Raw genomic sequence first — 24,927 nt, 5'->3', positions numbered from 1 at the left:
ACCTCCTCCTCCATCATCTCCTCCTCCTTCATCACGGGACAAAACGAATAACCGAAAATATTGAACATCCGGGTACGTCCGGTGGGGGCGAAAACACGCGTGGATTTCATTCTTTGAATATAGATGTAAATACAAAAAACCATGGCTGTTTCAATAAATCTGTCACTTCAACAAAATTGCAAAAACAAATACGGAGGCCGTGGACTGAGAAGGGGTGGGGGTGGGGTGGGGAGAGATCCACGGCGGGACGGTTCCCACGCCGGTGGATCCGGGAGGCAGGTAGCGGTCGCGGAACCGAGCCAAGGAGACAAAGAGCAGAAGGGATGATGGGGGGAAGGGGGGACACCGAGGAGGAGCAGGGAAGATGCAGAGAAAGAGATGGGGGGAGCGAGAAGAAAGGGTGGAGGACACCAACAATAGAAGGCTGGGATCCTCGTGGCCTCCCGGTTCCACGGCAGCAGGACAATGGAGGGAAGAGAAGCATGAAAAGAAAGGAGAGGAAGAGGAGAGGAGCAGGAACACTTCAAGGTCAGACAATGGCAGCCTCCTCATCCTCAGACTCCTCATCCTCAGACTCCAGGAGGTTGAAGGAAGAAGAAGAAGAAGAGGGCAAATCAGCTCTTCATCGCTAATATCATTTATAAGTGATCAATAACTCCACGTCCCACGCGTGCTGCTGATGAAGAAGATGTTGGTGATGAAACAACAAATGTATGACAACAAAAAACTGCGCAAGTCGGAGGAAGAAACGTCGAAGATCCGGTAGAAATTTTTTTTTTTTTTTTTGTCCAACTCAAGCCAGACGTGATCCAGAAGATCAGACGTGTTTTGTCCGCGTGGGGCCGTGAGGAAGAGAACACCCTTAAAACACGGTCGCCTCCGCTCACTGCCTTCATACACGTAATTATAGTTAAAATAAATGTATATACATACATCTGATTTAAATATTCTATTTGAATCACACGTTTAAAAAAAGAACGTGGAGAAATGACATATGGAACGGCCGTAAAATACAATCCTCTAGCGCGATTATATTATTATTATTATTATTATTATTATTAATAATAATAATATTATTATTAATATTATTATTGTACAGACGCAGATCTTTTTGCTGGTAATTCCGCCCCCTCAGATTTTTTGCAACAGTCCTTTTGCGAGACAATTACATTTGAGGTAAATATATATATATATATATTCGTATATGTATAGGAATATTTCCATATTAAATCATACAAGTGACAAATCCCTGTTTAGAAACAAGAGATCGTCTATAAAAGAGTCGTTAACATTTAAATCCCGCTTTTCTTAAACATTAAACCGGCGAGGCTGCGTGTTTTTACGCTTCACTGACACACACACACACACACACACACACACACACACACACAGACACACACACACACATATATATCTCCTATCCCCGTGCCGTTTCTCTATTGATCAGTTCGCCGCCGATCGCGGATCATTAACCGTTTCGGCGCCCGTGAAGCCGCGTGCGCGTGATTGTTCCGTCTCAATAGTTGCGAACGTGATCGACGTGCGCACACGCACCGAAGGCCCCGGATGTTGGCTCTGCCAGAGGCCCGGTGATTTGCTGTAGCTCTTAGTTTAAAAGGCTTGAAGCACAAACAGTCAAACCCCGCAGGAGATTCAACGCTCCTTATTCTGGGTTTATGTTCATAAATGTGTAATACATGCGCTATAATGACGCATTAAGGGCAGCGAGGAGGTTCTATAACCGTTTAATAACTAGTAAGATGTGACTCCTGATGGCCATTCAGAAATATTTATATTCCTGGCTTGGGGGTCCCCCCCCCCCTTTCAGAGCCCCTTGTCTGGATTATTTGATTGAAGCCACATCGCAGACGAACAGTAACCGATTCGCTGAATTGTTCATTTGGCTCAAAAATCAAACCCCCGCTTCGGCCCATTCGCCACCACCAGTTGTAATTAAGCAGTAATAAATGAAGTAAAAAGTCACTGGCGTTCAGCTGTGAGACCAGGTTCTGGTCGGAGAAGCGGGCTCCAGGGGCTCCAGGGGCTCAGACGGCGTGGAACCAAACCAGAATCAAACGTTTCAGTAAAAGGCTCCGATTCCTCCTTTCTCTTTGCAAACCATAGAATAAGCTCAGTTATTAATCACTTATTCAGAATAATAGTTGATCATTTATATTGTCCAACAATACACACACACACACACACACACATGCGGCAAAAGAGCCAGACACACGCACGTGCACACACACACGCAGGAGAAAAAGCCTGGCAGCCATATATCTTTCCTGACGACCTCCTCCTGCAGCCCGCGCGGCTGCACCGTGACCTCCTCGGCTCCTCGCGCTCTCCAGAATAATAAATTTCTCTGGCAATGCTGCAAGCGACGAGGCGGGCTGGGGTAGGGGGGTGCAAAGGGGGGATAGGGGGGTTCTTGTCTGGCAATTAGCAAAACCATGGAGAGACTTCCCCGGGCCAAAAACAGAAGTTGGTTGTAACTGTTTTTCTTTCTTGTTTTCTTTCTAATGGGCTTTGTGTGTGTGTGTGTGTGTGTGTGTGTGTGATCCTGTGCCAGTTGTGCTCCCGGCTCTCGGGTCAGCTGGAGCTCCCGAAACGGGCGCGAAGCCGGTGTTGAAACCTCAGCTACTTCAGGCCCTCCGAACACTCCCTTTAAAAAGCCTCCCCCCGGGGCCAGGAGGAGGCCGGGCCGCCTGGAGAACTCTAAATAGAACAGTCGGGTTGAGAAGGAGCTCAGCGGGAGGAGCCGGAGGCGCAGCGGGGGTTTGTAATTTAACAAGCCGGGTTTTAATAGACCCGCAATTCACTCAGCATCTTAGCTAAGGATCTTTGCAGAAGCTCTCCTGCACAGAAAGTCACGTGACCTGCCACCCCCCCCCCCTATAGGGAAGACCTGACTTCATATCAAACTCAGAAATGATCCTGATTCTATTAAAACACAAGCTGGCGTTCTTTCCGGTTTCCCGCCAATCAGGGGCCACCGCGATGGCGCCGCTTCCCAAGAGCAGCTGTAGCGAGCGGATGCTATTTGCTATGTCTGCGCTCTCCGCGTCACAGCCGGGGTAAAAAAAACAACATGGCTACGAGTTCCTCTTGACTGAACCCCTGAGTGACATCATGGCGATATATATAAGTGTGTGTGTGGTCGCGGCTCACCTACAGCATCTGCGTGTGTGTGTGTGTGTGTGTGTAGGGAGTGTAATGCTAACTTGCTAATGGTGCGCCACTTAGAACCCTGGCGGCTGGACAAATATAGGTCATGTTTAAAACGCCCTCGCGGGCCTCCAGAAAGTAGTGAGGGCGGCCAGAGTGCCGTCTCCCTGGACAGGAAGTCAATATTTGACTTCCTGTTTGATGAGTTGTCGAGCCATCCTGACACAACACCTCCGTAAAGTCACTCTGAAATGCTACAGCTGCAGCAGAAACGAGTCTGATAAGTTAAAAATCCCCCCATATTCGGCCGTCCGGACGACCTGGCGTGAAACTTTCTTTCCCTCCAGACGAGGCCAGACACCGGGATGAGTTGTCTTCAGCACGGAAGTATTAAAAAACTCAGAGTACCCCTTTAGAAATCGATGACCCCGTCATCGGGGTCAGCAGGTACAAAACACCCTTTGCAAGCTGCTTTTAGGGCAATTCACTGTGAATAACCGTGTAATAACACCGTTTGGAGATCGGAGAGATACACCGAAGCTTTGGATGTCACCCGTGTCTCTACCTAATGAAAGGGAAGTGGTCCAACACCAAACATGGACCCCGGTCTCCGACAAAGTGGATCATATTTATGTGTCAACTGAATCATCTTCCCCTTCAGGTGCAGGCTAAATAAAATATAGGAGGAATAATAATAATAATAAAAAAAACACTCTGAGCTCCGGAGATGTCGATCAATATCTGAAATAGATCCCCCCCTGATGTTTGTGTTCGTGGACGGAGCCCACGGTGGTCGGGAAATCGCATTTCCATGGGGGGGGGGGGGGGGGGGGGGGGGGAGATTCCGTGCGCGTTTCTTATGGTAACTACGGTACAGAGGAACCTTTTCAAGGTTGTCCTTCTGATTCATCACTGGAAACACACACATACACATACGCAAACACTCACGCACCTGAGCTGCGGGCGTGGAAAAACGCCCGGCGGCCCCGCGGCCGGTCAAATCACGTTCCTGTCCTTCATTGAATCGCAGTTCATTTTACAACATTAACATCAAAATCTCGCGGTATTTCAGTCGCAGTCATTCAATCATCTTGACAAAAAAAAAATGTCCTTAATTATCTATAATTTCTGCGGCATTCGCGGACTCACGATCCGGTGTGTGTGTGTGTGTGTGTGTGTGCGTGAGTTTTCAGCTCTTCTGGCAAGAGATCTGTTTACACTTGGAGATCCCGCTCTATCCACGTCTGAGTCTTGTGGAAACTGAAAACACACGCACACACACACACACACACACACACACACACACACACACACACACACACACACGGTGTATTTTAAGCGACGCCATATTTGAAGGTTTGGTGCCCCCCCGCTGACTCCCCGCTTAGGTGTTTGTCTTCTCTGTCGGTGCGGGTGGGTGCGGGGCCAACATCCCGCAGACGTGCCCGCGGGTTACAGTGCCCTGAACTCGGCCTGTTATGACTAAGGGGCCCCGGGGGCCCCGGAGGTCTGGGAATGTCCGAGGGAGCGGAGGGTCAAGGGGGGTCCATGGTGTGTGTGTGTGTGTGTGTGTGTGTGTGTGTGTGTGTTGTGGAGGAAGGGGGGGCAACAACAGGTCAGCCTGGCTTCAGAGTCAGTGGACCTCATCGGTCAGAAAAACGTGTCCCCTGTTTGAACCCTGCGCGGCCATGCGGGCCCCTGCGTGGACATCGATTTTTTTTTCCCACCTCTCCTTCACCCCCACCCCACGCACCCCCTTCTTTCGATACACACCGCTTATATTATTTCCATTTGTTTCCACTGACTCCTCAGCGACCAGGAACCAATACTGTTAATCGGGCGGATATTGATTTTTTTTTGTATTTAAAGGGATTCAATCGGGACGGGGTGGGGGGGGCGTGGGGGAGGAGGAGGGTTGCAAATCGACCGGTTGCAATTTCACTTGAAAAAAAAAACTTTCTTTTCGTGTTAAATAGTTTTGGAGCGTGACCAGCACACACACACGCACGAAAAAAGTTTAACCCCCCCCCCCCCCCCCCCCTTTATCGCACTCAACAACCGCTCAACCTAAACTGTTCACAATCGATAGCAACCGTTACACCCGCAAACACCGGGATCCCGACAAGCCACGCGTGGACACGACACGGGGAGACACGAAAGGAGGAGGGGGGGGCTCCTCCCGGTGACACGAAGAGGGGCGGAAACAGTTGCAAACACACACACACACACATGCGTGCACGCACAAGGCGAACGACCGGTGAAATGTACCTGCACACACATACACACACACACATACGTCACATATAAAATACACGCATAAGTAGCTCCACGCCGTGTGCGTGAGGCGAGAGGGGTCGAATGGGAGAGGCTCCTACCTGCGGGGCCATCTTCCTCATCCTCCTCATCCTCCTCCGCATGTCCGTGCAGTGTGCGCGTCTCCTCCGAGAGGAGCCTTACTTCGTGGCGACGAGGAAGAGCAGAGTTTAGTTGAGTTTGCTCTCCTTCCCTCGGAGGGGAAGGGAAAACTTGAAGGGTGTAAAGAATAGCTTGCGGGTTGGTGGGCAGGGTGTGCGTGTGCGTGCGTGTGTGTATTTGTGTGCGTGCGTGCACGGTGGATGGAGGGAGGGAGGTGGGGAACGGAGTTGTCTTCCAAGACATCTTCCCCCCCCCCAAATCCCCCCCACCCTCCACCCCTCCCCCTGGCAGAAAGGGTTCTTGTGTGACAATAGGAGGAGAAGAAGTGTTTAGAGAAGAAGTGATTAATGATTTTTTCTCGTATAATTCTCGCATTTTTCTCGAGGTGTCGCCCCCCCCCTCCTTGCACACCCCTCGTCCAGGAAATAATGGAGGTGAACCTTTTTTTTTGGGGTTGGGAGGGTCTCACAAAAAAAAAAAATCTGCTCCCATTCACAGAGCAGGCGGCAGAAGGTCCAGCTGATAAAAGGAGAGCTGGAAAAAAGAACGAGGAAAATAATAAAAGGGTGTGTGTGTGTGTGTGTGTGTGTGTGCGTCGGTTTATTCTATTGTGGCCCGATGTCATCCAGCACGCAAATTCATTTATTTCGTTTCGGACTGCCAAGTGTGTAAGTGTGTGTAAGTGTGTGTGTGTGTGTGTGTGTGTGTGTGTGTGTGTGTGTGTGTGTGTTTCAATAATAAATCGATTTTACAGCCGAGATTACAGCATCCGCGCACAATCCTTATCTTTCCACGCGGGGTCACGCATTTAAGGGGAGTCCCCTCCACCGCCAATAAGTCAGCGCGTCTGTGTGTGTGCGTTTCCTGTCACGAGACAACAAGACATCAGAAATGTGTGTTTTTTCACCAAAAAAAGGAGAAAAGCGAAGAAGAACAGGGGTTAATCGTTAGACGTATGGAGTCGACGTCACCGCCACACCGGAAATGGAAAGGTTTTTGCAGAGTACGATACACACACACACACACACACACACACACACACGCCGTTCAACAGCAACTGAAAGCAGACAAATGGGCAGAGTGTGTTTCCGTGGCAAGAGGCCCGGGGAGAAATCAAGCCACGCGTAATGGGGGGAGTCTTCTCTGGGCCGAGGAAGAGGAGCGGATCAATTTGAAGGAGAGGGGTGGTGGTGGTGGGGATTTCTTTTTTTTTTTTTTGTTTAAAGTTCATCGGGAGGAATGCTATTTTCTCCCCTTCGCCCCCACCCTCTTTCTCTCTATTTTTTTTTCGATACCTGCTCTAAGAGGAGAAAATGAAAATGAATACGGGAGCCGCGCCGCACAAAAGGAGCCATTCGTCTTGTTGATTATCTATTTGCTTGTCAGGGTTTGAGCTATGGTGCCAGCCCGCTCCCCTCTCTGCGCGCATGGAAAGGCAAAAGCGCGGCAGCTCACAACAATGACCGCGGCGTGCGTGTGCGTGTGCAAATACATTCGTTAAAGCATTAAAGAGCCAAGAAACATATAGTTTTTTTTTCTGAGTGTGTGTCCTGTTCAGGTGAGAGAAAGGAGCAAAATGTGAGGAGGGATGTGTGTGTGTGTGTGTGAGGGGGGGTGGCTGTGTACGCGCCCGTGCAGCCGTTAAATTAACGGGGGGGGGGTTGGGGTGCAACGGAGGGACGGTTTTGTGATTTAAAACGAGATTACGGGACGTAATGTACCGCGATCACTCACGACCGGCGCGAATTAATCATCGCGAGATCTCTGATTTCTCCAGACGTGGGCCTTTTTTCTTATTTAAATTATTATTTTTAAAATGTATTATGATCATTATATATTTTTTTCCCAGCCCAATAATGTCTGCCGGCGTGTGTGCACGCAATATGAGCTCACGCAGGACATAAACAGCGAGTGATAGAGAATAATAATCTTGTAATAATACATTAATAACACAATATGGAGGAAAAAAATGTTTTTGGTGTTTTTTGTATTTTTTTATCCAGCTGTTTATTTAAATTTCTATGAACTATTTACAAATCATAAGGAGGGGATGAGGAGATTGAGGAGGGAGGGAAAAAGGACAACACATGTTCAACAACAACAACAATTATCTTGATATTTCACCACCATCAGAATCTCCGGGGCGAAAGAAAGAAAAAGGGAGCGAAAGAGAGAGAAAGAGTGAGAGAGAGACATCTTTGGAATGTGAATAAAATAACATCGACGTTTGTTTGATTTCTTTGTAAAAGGAAAAAATGTATATATATATTTAGATATCAACACTCGCAAGAACTGAAAAAAACTACAACAAAAGAAGCGAGAAGGTCGAGAGGAAGAGAAGAAAGAGAGGGAGGTGCGCGCGCATTTCATGTGCAGAGGAGAATAAAATAAGAGGGAAATATATATATTTTATATATTTATATATATATATTAAAAACAATAAATCAGTACCATTCAAACATGCAATAAAAAACGGCTCCTTGTTTCCGAAAGCGACTGCAGGTAAATTAAATTACAGATTTTTTTTAATCATATCTTCAACATGAAACAAAAAAGCGATTTTTTTTTCTGCGGTATTGCAAGTAATAACACTTATGATAAAAAAATCGACACATAATTCCCCCACCTATATATATATACATATATGTGTATGTATATATATAGAGATATATATATAAGCTCGAAATGCCGTTACTTCATTTAACATAAAAAAGGGGGAAACATTATCGTCAAAATATTATAAAATATAAGTACAACTGAGGTAATAGGTAGTAATTTGTATAGTGCTGCGTTTTATACTACGAGCCGCGTGTACCAGGTTCGGATATTCGTGTCCTTTGTATTTACTGACCCTGTTTTTTTACATCCTGGTGTAAAACAAAACAACAAAAACCAACATAATTTAACATTTAAATCACAGTCGAGTGATAGCGTGTGTTGTTGGCCTGTCGGTGGACGGACAACGGGAAATAAAAAAAAACAAACTAATAAAAATAGAAATCGCCCCTGGCAACAGCATGGCGTATTTAACACTGGATTTTCAAAATAAAAGCTCTAATTCCTCATCAAAACACGACGCGGCTTGACGGGATGTCCGGATGCTCCCGGTGTGGCGACCGAAATATTTCGATTTACGAACGCGAGTGGGAGTGGGAGGGGGGGGGGGGGCAAAGATGGTGGTGGGTGGAGGGAGGGGATCGCCCCCCCCCCCTCCTATTCCTCCTTGTACCCGCAGAGTAAACATGACGGATGGGCCTGGAGTTTTGGCGCGATTAAAGATGAAAACGAGGATCCATCTTCACCGTGGAGGAGGAAGAGGGGGAAGAAAAACAGAAGAAGAAGAACGGGAGGAAGGGAGAGGAAGGGCGGGACACACACACACGCCACGCGTAGCCGCTTCCCGCAGTTCTAGGAACTGAGAAGGAGGGATGGGGTTGGAGGTGGAGGAGCCGCTCGTCTTCACCGTTTCTTCAGGCTCCGCTTGTTACTGTCATGTTTTGTGAAAGGGGGAGAGACCCCCACCACCCCCTCCACACACACACACACACACACACACCACCCGCCTCCAGACGTCATGTCACAGTGTGTAACGTTAAGCGAGGCCCCGGGGAGGGGGAAGGGGGGGGTGACGTCCATTCCGGTGAGGAGGGTGGAGGAGTAGGGGGGAGGGGGGGTAGAAAGACGGTAATCCGGTCCAAAGTGCACGTTCCGGCGAATGCAAGAAGCGAGATGGCCGTTAAGGAGGAGGGGAGGGGGTTCTCCTTGGCGGGGCGCGGCTCTAGGAGCCGGTTAGAGCTTGTGAGTTCGTACCGGTCCCGGTACCGGACCGGACCTTGGTGTTCGGCAGCTTGTGGTCCTTCTTCCACTTCATCCTGCGGTTCTGGAACCAGATCTTGATCTGGCGCTCCGACAGGCACAGCGTGTGAGCGATCTCCACCCTGCGCCTGCGCGTCAGGTAGCGGTTGTAGTGGAACTCCTTCTCCAGCTCCAGGACCTGCTGGCGAGTGTACGCCGTCCGCGACCGCTTGGGTTCCCCCCCCGCGTAGCTGGAGCTCACTGCGGGGACACAGGCACACCGTCACCCCATGACAGTCACCACCACCAGAAGAAGAAGAAGAAGAAGAAGAAGAAGAAGAGGAAGAAGAAGGGGAGGAATAGAGTGCGAGATTCCGTCCTCTGCACGCGTAAAACCGTGAAAATCGAGCTCATGTGCGCGAAAGTAGCACCGGTTACCCCCCCGCCCCCACCCCATACCCCCCATAAAACCGGATGACATACCCTGCTCGCCATCGGAAGCGATTCTCGGGTAAATCCACGCCGCGTCTTGCGTGAGAGCGTTTTTTAAGTGGAGCTTCCGCGTAATAAAATAGTCCGGGGGGGGGGGGGGTATTACAAACACAGGGGGGTGGGGGGTGGAAAACAAACCGGAACGAGAGATGTTACGGTGACTTTGCAGAAGAGTGTTACCGTGCAAGCAAGCGCACACACACACACACACACACACGCCGCGAGTCTATGAAAAACACTGGGAGCCGTAATAGACTGGAGGTATTTGGTTTTACATTAGTGTTTTACGGCCGGCTCCATAAACACGAATATTCCAGCTGCCATAAAACTCCCCCTGCCTTCAAACACACACACACACACACACACAGATATACACACACAAACCCCTGAAGGGGGGGGTGGCGTTTATACAAGCCTACCACTTAAAATCAAATTACCAAAGCATAAAAATCTAACTTATGAGTCGGGTCCGAGTTGTCATAAGGCGGGGAATTAGAGCGGACGAGCCGACTTGAAAAAAGGCAACCTCGGCGGAGGGGGTGCGGGTGGGGGGGTGGGGGGGTTGGAGGGGGGTGTAATAAAAATTTATGGGGGGTGTAATTATATTGGCCCCTGCAAACAGACGATCGTAAATCTCGACCCAAGGGCTGCTCTCTCGCAGAGGGGAAGCCGTAGATCGTGCCGGCGGACACCGAGCTGACTGCACGCTGCAGGCACAAAGAGCGGAGGGGGGCGGGGGGCAAGGGGGATAGAAGGGGGGGGGGGGTTACACCGGCACTTACCGATGTTTACGTGGACTTTCTTCATCCACGGGTACACGACGGGGTCCTTGCGTGCGCCGGCGGGGGAAGCGTTGTTCTGCGGCGGAGGGGGGGGGAGAGGCAGGGGAGGCGGGCTGGGCGTCACCGAGTCGCAGCGGCGGCTCTGCTCCGGGACGGGGGCCGCCGGGAGTCCGACGTGCGGGAGGACGTGTCCGCGCGGGGACATCAGCACAGAGGCGGGCTGACCCCCGCCGCCGCCGCCGACTCGCTGGCACGGCGTGTAGGGCAGCTCGGCTCGCTGCACCGCCGCCGGCGGGTGGAGGTAGAGGGAGTCCGGCGGGAAGGCGGCGGCGGCGGCGGCGGCGGCGGCGACGGACTCCTGCCGCTGTCCGCCGTAGTATTCCGGGGAGTGACTGGGCAGATAGTCGCTCTGTGAGTACTCCTCGCAGGGGGGGAACTTAGGGTCCACATAGTTGGAGTTGATCAAATAGGAGCTCATGGCCGTCAATTTCCACCTTTTTGTGGGGAAAATTGCAGCGAGTCGGAAAAATATAACTAAAATTTATATGTCATCCCTTTACTCCGTGCGGATCCCCGTCCCGCTGAACCCTCCTACTTTTCTGTCAAGTGAACAAAGTTAAGGAGCCACGTGACGGCGCTCGACCAATGGCGAGCCTCCGGGACGGACCCCGGATATAAGGAAATGGGATTAAGCGTATCCACGGCCCCTGCGCGAACCCCCTCCTCTCCCGCACGCCGGGACGCTTCGGTCCTACCATAACCCCCCCCTCCTCCGTGTCCCGGCGTGGGGGTGGGTGGGGGGCGTGACAAGTCTTGGAAGCCAAGTTCGAGCAATAAAAGAAAGGAAAACATCACACACACACACACACAGTCACGGAATCACGCACGTTTGTGAAATCAGTAATCAACCGAGAGGGAGCGCCCCCCCCCACCCTGTCAGAGAGACAGATCTGGCCTGTTTAGGATCGATAGGAAATTCATCAACTAATTCAGGTCGTACTGAATCCTGAATCACCCCTCCAAAAAAAGCCCACCAGCATCCATATGTAACTCCAGGTTCACGCACACTCGGCCCCCGCTGCCCCTGCGTGGACAAACGGGATTTACTTCCCCTCCACGTTCCGGGGATCGGCCGCTGCATGCAGCCCGAACCGGGACGCGGACTTATAAATCCACCAGCAAAAATGCAAACACACACACACACACACACACACACACACACACACACACACGCTGCATAAAATAAAGGGTTTAAGAAAAAGAGCGTGTGTTTCCACCCGAGCGGAACCGCCGATGAAGATCACCGGGGTCCTTTGTTGCCGGAAAAATTGACTGTTTACAAATCGAAACACCTACAGCAGTATGCGCACACACACACAACCACAGACACACACAAACGCTGCCCCCGAAGAGAAACACTTCGTTTTTCAACAAGACAAACTACAAGCAAAACACCGCTTGGCCTTGAAAGGGAAGGTCGGGGCGCCGCCTGATCGAAAACAATAATAATAATAATAATAACCATAATAATAATAATAATAATCATAAAATGGTCATATTAATACTGACAATGACAAAAAAACTATGTCCAAAATAGCGAAGATAACAACAACAACAATAATAATAATAATACTTTGTTTCTTAAAAATTATATAATTATATTCATAATATTTACAATAATAATAATAAATGTCGTCATTTCACCTTCTGGGGCTTAAAATCCGGGTAATAATTCATGTAACGAAAAAAACGATAATATCAGGGAGTAGAAAAAAAAGCATGGTTTTTCATTTTCGTTCTTTTTTTTTCTTTCTTAAAAAAAACAAAACAATCCAGGCCTCTTCGGGCTCCAGCGCTGCCGTCGCGTATAAATCTACTATATACTCCCCTAGAAGCGAATTTGTGATTGTTGAAATGCTTTTCACACAAATCCGGATCTACAGGGTAGATATAGAAGACAGCGGCTCTCCGGTGATTGTCCACGGGCCTCTTATATTTTTTCATTTTTTTATCCATTTTTTTTTTTCTTTTTTTTTTTTATACTCATGAAATCCCCCCCAGTCCGTCTGTGACCTTTGACCCTGCCCCGCGCCGCCGAGGGTCTCGAGAGATGAAGTTATGAGCTGCTTCCTGTAAGACCAGAGCTTCCATTCAGTTTGCCTGCGTGTATGCTTGTGTGTGTGTGTGTGTGTGCGTGTGTCTGTGTGTGTCTCTGTGTGCGCGAGACAAATGAAGGCCGCTTCTCATCAAACCCCCTTATTGTCTTTATTGTTTTTGTGTCTGGAGCGGTTCGGCAGCAGGCCCAGCCTTATCTTCTGCACCTACACACTAGTCTGTGCTGTTTTATCAATAAATAGATAAATTAGGGGTTCCAAAAATTACAGGTGCAATTATCCAAAAAGCAAAAACGAGGAGGAGGAGGAGGAGGGCTAGAAAATAAATGTGTCCCGGCCCGGCGTTCTAAGAGAATGAACGCAATTTAATGAAAGAAAAGACAAATTGCCTGGCACCGCGGAGGAGAGAGGAGGAACCATCCAGGACCAGAATACTGGACCGGGAGACATCGATCCAAACAACCAATACACGCATAAATGAAGAAGCGAATGGACAGAAGCCTCTGCCACTCAACTCCCCCCACAACCTCAATGTCATTATTTCATCGATTCTCAAAGTGAGCAGACAGAAGGGGTTTTTTGGCTTGTTTTTTTTTTTTTTTTTTAAATAAAGTGTAACTTCATTCATGTATGCCCACATTTTATTTTGAAGGGATTAAATTGAAAACCATGAATTGTTTCATTTTGTACACTATACTTCCATGTCTGTTTTGTTCTATGCTATTCTGTTCACCTTGACCTGCCCTCCTCTCAGGTTTCCATCAAGGTGAGTCTGGCGGCTCCTCTTCCTCTCCCCACGTCAAGTTTGTCAGCAGGTCAACGAGATCCTATTGTCTCAGGTGGAGGTAGAGGTCAGAGTCCCCCACCCCGACACACTCCTCCAACCCCCCAGGCCACCGGTGTGTTCTTCGGCCTGCAGGTTTCTAAATGGGAAATTGCGCACTACGGTACAGGGCACGTATGTAGTTTGCGTGTGTGTGTGTGTGTGTATGTAGGGGTTCGCAGTAAACTGACGGAGGCCCGAGGAGCCATAAAAAATTCAGGAAAGCGGAAGAGAATCCGGGTGAATAAATAACTTTAACTAACTAAACTAACACGGTCTCTTCCTCCTCCACTCCTCCCTGCATTTTACGACCTTCCAAACACCTTTGCCTGGATAAATAAAAAAAGTCTCGCTCCGTTGAAATAAACTGGGGTTAAGAGTGTAATTTGCGGAATTGTTGATAAAGAAAATAATATAAATAAAAACCGGAAGTGTTGTTTTTTCTGCTTGCATGACAGGGAGATCATTTCTCTCCAGAAAAGAATAATAACACCCCCCCCCCCCCCTTCGAAAAGAACATATTGAAGGGTTAAACGTCGCCTTTATGCGCGGCGGCTCGACTTGTCAGCGTCCTGAAATATCGCCGCGGAGGAGACGCGTGGAAGAGAAATGCGGGTGCGCTCTTTTGTGCGGTTTGAAAAATAAATCTGGGTCCAGACCCCCGGGTTTTGTCATGCAAAGCGACGGACGGGACGGGCCGCGCTTCCCGGGGGCTCCATTGTTCCGGTCCGGGGGCTCGGTTCTATCGGACGCAGCCTGGAAATATAATTTCTATAATACCATATACAATACGGATTATTATAACACCGCAAATGAGGATTCTTGCACCCGCAGCCGTTTGTGACGTACAATTAAAATCCCTCTTCAAGCAGAGAAATAATAAATCACCGAATACACAATCTCGAAGACGAATCGCCGCCGTTTGACAAAAACAACCGTGTCCTTCCGCCGCCGCCTTCTCGGGATTTTTAATCGAGAGTGACGATTATGAGACGAAACAAAGGATAAAAAATAAGCGCTTTTAAATCCCCTGAAAAAAAACCAGTAAAGGTATATATAATATATTACACACGATATTTACTATACAAATAGAATTCGTGCGTGTTTGTGAAGATCATTATCAACCCTGGAATTAATCAATTTCGTAAGTCATTCAATATTATATTTATTCAACCAGAAACAGATATTAAGAGGCATAACATTCACCTGCAATATAGAAACAAAATATAAATTCTATATTTATGCATTCAATCCAGCCGCGGAGGAGACGCGTGTAAAAAAACACCAGACGGATTTATGACCATCTTGATTTGTGGATGCTGTTATTAATAACATTATCATCATCCTCATTCTAATTATTCTTATTCTTATTATAATCATTCTTCTTATTCATATCATTATTCTTAGCATTTTTTTTTATCCTTGTTAATATTTTTGTTGTTATCCTCGCGGTTTAACTAATAGATCTGGTACAATGCAATTGGCATTAAAACAAAATGAAAACATCGAAAAACAAATACATTGAAATAAATCATAATATATAACTAATAAATACAACAAATAAACAAACGCACCTTACTCGCCTATGTTGTGTGTTTGTGTAGTGTGTATTTGTATGTGTATGTGTGTGTGTGTGTGTGTGTGTGTGTGTAAGATCTATCCAGCTCTTTCTCATGTATATATATAAGTATAGATATACATACACACAGATATATATGTATATATACATATATATTAATACAAACACGTTTCAAAAAATACATGGCACAAAGGTGCGGAGGCTCTCCGATCCCACGAGCACGCTCACAGGTAACATTGCGCATGCGCAGTGGCGTCAGGCCGAGTCAGTAAATGGATGGAGTCGTTATACACTCAAATATCTTAATATAGAAACAGGAGATGGGGGGGGGGTCCTGCAACACGTGGTACAGCCCCTTCCTCTCAAGGCACCTGCCGCACACACACACACACACACACACAAGCACCGACTGTCTTTCTCGCCGCCGTTGACTCTGCGCACAGACACGCACACACGCACACACACACGCCCGGTTCGCGGTGTACTCACCCCTCCGCGGCTGCTCCATCCCTCTCTCCTCTCCTGGCTCCTCGTCACGACCATTTTTTTCCTCCTTCTCTCTCTCTCTCTCTCTCTCTCTGTATATCTCTCTCCTCCACGGAGAATTAATCCCTCTGTCCACGTCCTCCTCCTCCCCGGTGTCCCATCCCTTCTTCTCCGGGGGGGACGAGCCTTCTCCTCCGGCGCAGTCTCCCCCGTTCCTCTTCCTCCTCCTCTTCTCTCCCTCCGACGCCACAGGTTTTTTTTTTCTTTTCTGTTTTTTTTTTCGTCCTCCCACTCGGAATTGTCCGTGTTATCTACAAAAAAAGAGGGAAATAAAGACAAGAATGAGGAGAAGGGGAAAAAAAAAACAGGCGAAATATGTGTTCGAGTCGCGGTATCTTCCTGGAGGATCTCCCCTCCCTCCCCTCCGCCCCCACCGGCTCACCAGCTCACGGAAACGCACGTTAAAAAAAAAAAAAAGAAACGGCGAGACTCCCGCCCGACTTCGTCCCCGGTAAGATGACTGGATCCGGTGTCCGCGTCTAAAAAAAAAAAAAAAAAAAAAAAACAGAAAAGAAGACAAATGGGTGGGGGGGGGGCGCGTCAGCACCGGAGGGAGCGGCGAAGGAGGACCCGCCGTCCCCCGGTGGCGAGCGAGCGGTTTGGGGGCCGACAGGAGACCGAGCGGGGGCTGCGGACGAGACTGAGGGCTCTTTAAGGCATTAACTGATGCGTGTGTGTGTGTGTGTGTGTGTGTGTGTGTGCATGTGTGTCGACTCAAGTTTTCAAATTAATCTGCCAGTTTGGCACACTCTTTGTTAAACGGGCGAGGCGTGTCACCCCCGCGTCCCCGGTAGCCCGCACATTTTAATACGGCCGAGCGTCGTGACCTCCCGTTAACCCCGAGCACAGACCCCCCCCCCTCTTCTCCTCCTCCCTTTCCTTTTCCACACGCCCCCCCCCACTCCTCTCGCCATTGTGCTCCTTTCTCTCCTCCGTCATACCAAATTGAGTTGGAGTCATTACCGCCAAGAAAAATGGTCAGCAAAGGTTGGGGGGGGATGGAGGGATGGAGGGATGGAGGGGCGTCTGATTTCTCTCCCTCCAACAGATTGTTCTTCTTCCTCCTCCTCCTCCTCCTCCTCCCGGTGTCGTGTCTCCGCGCTCCCCCGGCGGTGGGTGGATACAAACGGCGGCACGTGACCCGTCACTCCGTGGACCCCCCACCCACCACCACCACGCGTGAATAGAGAAAACACGCCGACTTGCACGCCCGTGTGCGTGGTCCGGGGGTGTCAGGTGGCACTCGTTGTCACTCCACCCTGCAACCCGAGTGCAAGTCTCTGCAGAGATGTCTTATGGAGGTGATGGGGGGGTGGGGGCTGGGGGTCACGCGTGAGCGTGAGGATGGATTTCGTTCACGCCACGTCACGTCAAAGGGGCTAGGCGCGTTCGCGTGAAGGTGCGTCTCTTCCCCCTCCCCCTCCCACCCGCGCTATCACTGCAGTGAACTCAGGATGAACCCTGGAGGAGGAAAAAAAGAAAAAACCCAATCTAGTTATTCCAGTGCTCACTTCTCAGACAAGTAAGGAAGATGAGGAGGCCTGCCTGTCCTGAACGGTGTGTTTACCAGTTAACCCCCCACCACCACACACACACACACACACACACACACACACACACACACACACACACACACCATACATCACCACAAGAACAAAACCTGTCCGAACTCCTCCACGCCAGCCTTGCTCACGCTGGCTCCGCCCCCTGGGCTACCAGGTGACCCTACCTGGCCGGTGACATCACGGACCATTTTTAAAAAAAAAAACAACCTGGGTTCAAAATCCCCTGGCGTTTCCTGTTTCCATATTTACATTCACATAGACCTATCGCTTTCCCATTGCCCGCCCATGAAGCCCCCCCCTCCTCACACACACACACACACACACACACACACACACACACACACACACACACACACACACACAAACACACAGAGCTAAATGGGTAGGAATACAGGAGGTGGGGGCAGGGGGGGAGGAAGGGGGAGTCGGACTCATTTCTCTCTGCTGGAAAAAGGAAATGGAGGTAGACATTCATCTTGCGCAGGGTGAAATCAGATAACCAGAGTAATATATATTTTTGGACGACGTGCGAGAGAGTTTTGACAAGGGCTACGCTGATAACGCCGGGTGGGGGTGGGTGGAGCGTGGAGGGTTGGAGATCCGCTTCTCCACCTTTGAACGGCTGCTTGGCAAATGTATAAACAGCTGGTAGCCGTGAGCATAAAACCACCACTTCACAAGCGCTGACCTCCGACACCACCCTCAGATCCAGGACACCCGCGGGCGTGGATCCACCAATATCAGACAAATCAGGAGCTTAGCTGGTTAAGAAACTTTGACAATACAGCCGTGACACATATTTTACAGACCACAACTCTAGACCTGTGCCATTTGTGCTTGATGCTCCTTCAAAACAACTAAAACTCTTGAAAGTAACTCAGCAAGTTTGTGATGTCACAATCTACAGAAAAGTGAGCCTCACATCACTGGAGTGGTATGACGAGAAGTAGGAAAATATAATTTACACAAGAATTACTTCATATTTAGTTTGCGAAAAACCATTTTTGTGCTTGTTTTGCAACGAAGGCCGGCTTTGCTTAGCATGTTAGTTTATCAACAAAAAGCTTGGCTTCTTAGTTTATGAATACTTAGCTATCGCATCTGTGTTTATGTATAGACTTAGTTTTAGCATCTAGATTTACAAATACCCAGCTTGGCATCTTTGTTTATCAACAGACATAGCTTTGGCATCTTTAGTTTGAAAATAGACATAGCTTAGCACCTTAGTTTACAAATAGACATAGCTTTGGCATCTTTAGTTTAAAAATAGATATAGCTTTAGCATCTTTAGTTTAAAAATAGACATAGGCTAGCACCTTTGTTTACAAATAGACGTAGCTTTGGCATCTTTAGTTTGAAAATAGATATAGCTAAACACCTTAGTTTACAAATATATGTAGCTTTAGCATCTTGGTTTACGAATTGTCTCATATTTTGCCTCTAGGTTTACAAATACTCAGCTTTGGCATCTTAGTTTATCAACAGACATAGCTTTAGCATCTTTAGTTTAAAAATAGACATAGCTTAGCAACTTAGTTTACATATAGACGTAGCTTTGGCATCTTTAGTTTAAAAATAGACATTGCTTAGCACCTTAGTTTACAAATAGATGTAGCTTTAGCATTTCGGTTTACATAGATTAAGCAACTGAGTGAATGGTTGAAGTACCGAGGTTTAAAATTAAACTTAACTTCAGCATCTTATTTTATAATTGACTTGCTTTCAGCATCTACATTTACTTATATTCAGCTTTGGCATCCCTGATTATCGGTCGACTTAGCTTTACCATCTAGGTTTATCAGTGGACTTAGTTGAAGCATCAGGGTCCAAAAATAAACTTAACTTCAGCATCCCGGATTAAACGCTAACGCAGCTTCCATCGTAGAAATCCTTAGCTTTCCTGTTGCCCCCCCCAAACGTTTGCTTCCCCCAGTCGTCTGCTTTAGAAGGGGGAGCCACAAGCAGACACAAATGTTAACAGGTGTGAACAAAATGTGCAGTCAAACACCTGAAGCCCCTGCGACACCCCCCACCATCCACCCTGACACCCAATACCAGGGGGGGCTCCAACCTCCCCCTCCAGGCGGGAGGGGGGGGGGCTGCTACGGGGGAAGGTCAGGCCTTCACCTCTCCTTCACCTCCTGCTATCATTTCTCTCATCTGTGCGTCGGCTCCCCCCTCTCGTCCTTTCCCAGCTTTTTTTTTTTTTTTTTTTTGCCCTGCACATACAGCAGTTGGTCAGGAACGGGTGAGGGAGGAGGAGGAAGAGGAGGGAGGAGGAAGAGGAGGGCGGAACTCACGCACGACGGTGAACTTTCGACCCTTCAACTCGGTGAACCTCTCGGCGTAGAGCGACCGGACACGCCGCCCGGGGCGCCGCTCTTCCCCGGGCGGGTGGCGCGCATATACGGGCTCCTCTCCGCCCGCAGCTCCGGCGGAGAAGATGGCGGTCCAGTCGGAGGAGGAGGAGGAAGAGGAGGACACCAACTCAAGGCGCCTCCCTTTAGAAAAAAAAGGGGGGGATTTCCGTTTTCGGTCCGTTTAAAATAAAAATAATCACGGTTTATTTTGTTTTATCGCGATAGGCGGCGAGCTTTGCGGCAGGTGTGTGTTTCTGTGTGTGTGTGTCTGGTTTAGGTTACCGCTGGCCGGGGGTCCGGCGGGCCGGGACTCCGGCGCGGGGCGGGCGGCTCGTTGCGCTGGTCTGAAGCGGTCTCTGGTGGCGGCGCCGCGGAGCTGCATTCATCCGAGGCCCGGGGGGAACCGGGGCGGGGGGTGGGGACCGGGGGCGGACGGGGGACCGCGGACCAGCCACCGAGCGAAATCGGATACCCGGTGATTTGCGTCCGGGGACACCCGACCTGGGAGACGTCCGAATATTTTCACAGCATCAGAATATTCTGGCGAAACGACTCGACGCCTCCTATTCTTCCGCCCTGGGAATTACTTTTAATTTTAATTCGGAATAACGTTTGTATTTTGTTTACTTTTATTATGATTCGATTTTTATCTAAAATGTGTAATGTTTTAAAATGCCTTCATTCGACAATTTGACGAAACGGGGCATTTTGATTTACGATACAAATATTGATACGTTTTTAATAAATCCGGACGTGATAACATAAATTTCGATTTGAATTTCCTTGTCTTTATTTATTCCAAGGCTTCCTCCCAAGAAGATGAAGACCGGAAATCTGTTTTTACTGGATCCAAATAATTTTCCTGCTGACTGTTCTGCGGCGAAAGATCATCCTAATCTGACAAAATCAGAGCGAGCCATTCCCTCCTACGCACGGGATATAATCTGGAAATGAATAAACATAAATACCAGCAAATACAAACAACGGCCTACACACCGGTGACGTGGGTGACCTTAGATAGTTTTTAAATAGCTGTGAGGTTATCTGCCCGTCAGGCCAAGACAAACACACACGCATATACTATCTGCATTTCGATCCTAACCGTTTGTTTACTGTCCGATAATCCCACGTCCGTGACGAAGCGGCCTTGCTCGCTGGAACATGGCGGGCAGTTTGTTTACCCGGATTTCACCCGAGGAAGTTTTTCGTTAGCCTGCAGGAAACCGTCCTCCTGACACACACACACACACAGGCGGCACCCCCCACTTTACGTGGAAACGCGAAACACTGATGAATAAATAAGAGAAGCCAGTTGCTAAATCCTCCCCTGGTGTTAATGAGGAAGGGGGGGGGGCTTCCCCCTTCTCCTCCTCATGACCCCGACCCTCCTCCTGCGCATGCGCAGCGCAGCCCTTCCTTCCCCTGTCTGCTGACCTCTCGCTGACTCCCGCAAAATGCATTATTCATAACGTGCACCCGCGGTTCACCCCGATCAGCATGTACGCGGAGGAGGAGGAGGAGGTCAGGTGGTGGGAGATGGTATCAAGGTCTACTAAACACAAACATCCCCAATAGGGACCAAAGAACAGAACTCCCAGTATTCTTTTATATAATGTATATGTCGCACACACACACAAACACACACGTACGTATATATCAAGTGGTACTTTAGCCGAGGCAGCTCTGTTACAGAAAGTACACAACTACAGCTATGCACAAGAAATATCCCATTTATATTCTTGTGCTACAGGATTACAGCTTTCTGACTGGATCAGTTCATCCCAATTGCGATGATGTGGAGAGTAAAATTGTACTCTTTTCTTTTACGTTGATTTTCCTGCTCCCAGAGGTTGAAGTCAGAGACAGGACGCCAGAGGTTGTTCAAATAAAAATAAAATACACAACAACACCCGGTGATGGGTGTTCATGTATGTGTGTGAGCATGATTTTTAGTGTTTGTTTGTTTTTTTTTGTTTTTTTTTATGTTTAATCCCAAGAGCCTCTGGTAGCCAACCTCAAAACCGAGGGCTAATTTCCTTGAAATTTTCAAAGATAATTTCATGCTGTTATAATTTTATTTCTTCTGTATTTCCCTGCAAATTTAGATGGCAAGGGTCGGCTGATTTTCAGACCATTTATTTTCATTTCATGTAATTTTCAAATTAAACTGATTTGCTACCAATTCCATGTTGTGTGTGTGTGTTTAATATAATTTCCTGCTCAGGCTCTACTGATTTTCTCTCTCTCTCCCTCTCTCTCTGCTGGAGAGTTGCCGACTGAGTTTGCCCGAGGGGTAAATTGAAATCTGTAGATTTAAAAACACAAAACAGACAGATTCACATCCAGAAGTTTGTATCCAGAGGCCTCGTACTTTCTGGATGTTCCCTGCAGCGACTGGTTTCTTTCAGAACACACACACACACACACACACACACACACACACACACACACACACACACACACACACACACACACACACACACACACACACACACAGGACAGGATCCTCCCATACCCAGGTCATTCACCTTTCTCTTCTGGCTTCTCTCTCTCTCCCTCTCTCCCGCTCTTTCTTTCTCATGCCCCTTCTAAACCCACAAAATGCAACAAAACACTCCCACAGTAGGTCTCTCTCTCTCACACATACATACACACACACACTGACACACACACACACTGACACACAAACCCATGACAGAAAACACTGAGTGGCATTTAGTTATTCATCCTGTATTCATCATCGCTGACACACACACACACACACACACACACACATCTATCGCCCTCTCTCTACACACACACATATATATATATATATATACGTCCATGTGTGTGTGTGTAGGGCGAGAGACACTGTCAGCATATTCAAATACTACATATAATGCAGAGGAGAGCTGGAGTTGTCCTGAGTATCCTGAGTACACAAACGGGAAACAGATGACACGTACAAATACACACGCACACACAAGCACAAACATACTCACACACACACACCGCCATGTCACAACCTCCCGCACTTATCCCTGACAACAAGACATTTGTGTCAGGCGGATCATGTCTCGTCCTTGTGCCTGTCTCTCCCCCTCTCCCGCTGTGTGTGTGTGTGTGTGTGTGTGTGTGTGTATTACGTCCGTCGGTTATGCGGGCGCGAGGAGGGGGGGGGTGCGTCCACTGCATCATCGTTAAAGGCGGGAAGTTGGTGAAAAATTAAATGGGGACTTTTTTTTCCATCTTCCTGTTTTTCGAGCTGAACCTTCCTGAAGGATCCATGCGTGTGCACGCACGCACGCAAACACACACACACAAACACACACACACACACACAAAGAGATATTGTAAATGTAGTGAAGATAACAAAAAGACAGAAAGAAAAATTAGATTATATATATGACTCATATTTTCTATTTATATAGATAAAGAAAAGTACACAGACACACACACGTCCACATATATATTAGAATTTCTTTTATGATTTTGTGTATTGAAATGATCGAAAAGATTAGTTTTGAATGGCAGATGACGGCAGGCCCGCGCCAGCAGCCGCGGCGGCGTGTTTTCCACGCGGCGTGGGTGTAATTGATGGCGCGGCGGTGGCGGAGGGCAGCGGGTGGAATCTCCAGATTGAGAACGCATCGGGACGAAGAGTTGATGGACGAGAAGTTTGCTTTGCTTTGAGGAGGGAGGCATGTCCAGGGCTCCCGATCAATAAATCAAGCGCTCCTGCGTTAGAAGCCAGGATTAAGAGTGCGGTTCGGATCGGGTTTAGATAATCCGGGTTAACTGTCAGCGGGTATCTGATAGTCAATGTATTTTTTGAGAGAAATTAAATAAATCCGGACTAAACACTCGTTTGGGTTCATGGAATATGAAAAAAAAACAACACAAGCAGATGAAAACCGGATTCGAGAATCTTAGATAATCTGGGCCTTACAACCGAACCTACCCTCATCAGATTGGAGTCAATCTACACCTGTTTTTGTTTTTTTTTCCCACATACTTTTCTTAAATTAATTTCGTGACTGGTTCAACCTCGGCCGGAAGTAGAAAACAAAATAAAAGACATCGACAGTTTGAACTTCCGGGGTTCGCTCGGATCGCGCGATCAAAACACGTGAAAGAGATTCAAATCTGTGACCGGTAGCCGCTTGTTTCAGGCCTCACCGCAAACTGGCGAGATAAGAGGGTTTGCGGGGTCGGGGGTGGTGGCGGCGGTGGGGGGCGGCACCGGAAACCGGGGGTGTTCCCGCCCACCCCTCCGCTATTAACGACCATTATGTCTTCTAATGTGTTTTTGCATGGGTTTACCCAGTTTATCCAGCTGTGTGCGGATCTCAGCTGATAAATCAGGTGTGTATGAGTGGCACTTCAAGTGTGTGTGTGTAGCGGTTGCATGATGGGCTACTCGGGTGTAATACCGTTAATATATCATGCCATTCCGTTAATATATCATCCTATTCCGTGGGTCCCTCGCGCCTTCTTCCGGTTTTCACTCGTCATACTTTGTGGGATGCTGTCAGCATGTGTGTGTGTGTGAGAGAGAGAGAGAGAGTGTGTGTGTGTGAGAGAGAGAGAGAGTGCGTGTGATTCGCTCGGTGAGACTTTTCGCTCCCCGGACCTTGGGAATGTTTGTATCCACGACGCTTCTCACCCACGCCCATCCTGCCCGGAGAATACAAGGCCGAGTGGAGGGTGGTGTGTGTGGAGGGGCAGGACAAAGATTTTCTTGTACCCGAGGACACAAATCACGTGCGTGCGCGCGAGCATCCGAGCGGAGTGCGTGTTGTGTGCGCACCGCGGCCGCGCGTAAAAGTGAAGAGCGGAACTGCGCCGAGCCTTTTCAAAATAAAAGATGCGCATAAAAGAGGTTTAGACATCCCAGCAGAGCCATAACACCAAACACACACACGTAGACACACACAGATATCAAAGTATGCACAGCCTCTCCACTACCAGAAGCACATCACCGCGCACATGGACGCGCGTAATAAGCCAAACAGCCGCAACCGGATATCCAATATCCAAAACACACTGTGCGCTCCTACAGCAGCCAATGAGTGACATGGTAATTATACTAAACACACACACACACACACACACACACACACACACATACACACACACACACACACACACACACACACACACACTCCCCCACCCTCTCCCTTCACTGAGCGTCCACTTACTGTGCGCCTTGCTCTCCACCGGTCCGGGGTTGACCGGAGCTCCCAGTGTGAACCGGAGCAGGAGCAGCGGCCGGTAGTGTAACATCGGCCCACACTCCCACTCTC

The 24,927-nt window shown here is 48.5% G+C and overlaps 2 protein-coding genes across 6 annotated transcripts in view; both read right to left on the bottom strand.

Moving 5' to 3' along the window:
- The window catches only part of hoxb3a (homeobox B3a), a 68,092-nt gene that overhangs the window by 25,275 nt on the left and 17,890 nt on the right, over positions 1 to 24,927 (bottom strand). For 2 of the 5 annotated variants that reach the window (XM_086170976.1, XM_086170984.1), the window contains exon 2: positions 15,658 to 15,965. The gene's annotated coding sequence lies outside the window, so the exon portion shown is untranslated. Of the gene's footprint in view, positions 1 to 5,543; positions 5,603 to 15,657; positions 15,966 to 19,579; positions 19,724 to 24,822; positions 24,914 to 24,927 lie in introns of those variants that run through there. The other 3 variants (XM_086170978.1, XM_086170977.1, XM_086170982.1) reach the window with 3 other exon arrangements.
- Positions 9,362 to 11,130, bottom strand: hoxb4a (homeobox B4a). The gene is made up of 2 exons (XM_086170114.1): positions 10,653 to 11,130; positions 9,362 to 9,639 (listed from the first exon to the last, which is right to left on the bottom strand). The coding sequence occupies exons 1-2, from the start codon at positions 11,128 to 11,130 to the stop codon at positions 9,362 to 9,364; spliced, it is 756 nt and encodes a 251-aa protein (XP_086026240.1).

The sequence above is a fragment of the Fistularia commersonii genome, chromosome 23 (genome assembly GCF_037954325.1).
Source record: "Fistularia commersonii isolate RoL2024-O1a breed Wild chromosome 23, RoL_Fcom_v1.0, whole genome shotgun sequence".
NCBI lineage: Eukaryota > Metazoa > Chordata > Actinopteri > Syngnathiformes > Fistulariidae > Fistularia > Fistularia commersonii.
The sequence above is the reverse complement of the archived record's forward strand: the minus strand, read 5'-3'. Positions and strand labels throughout refer to the sequence as shown.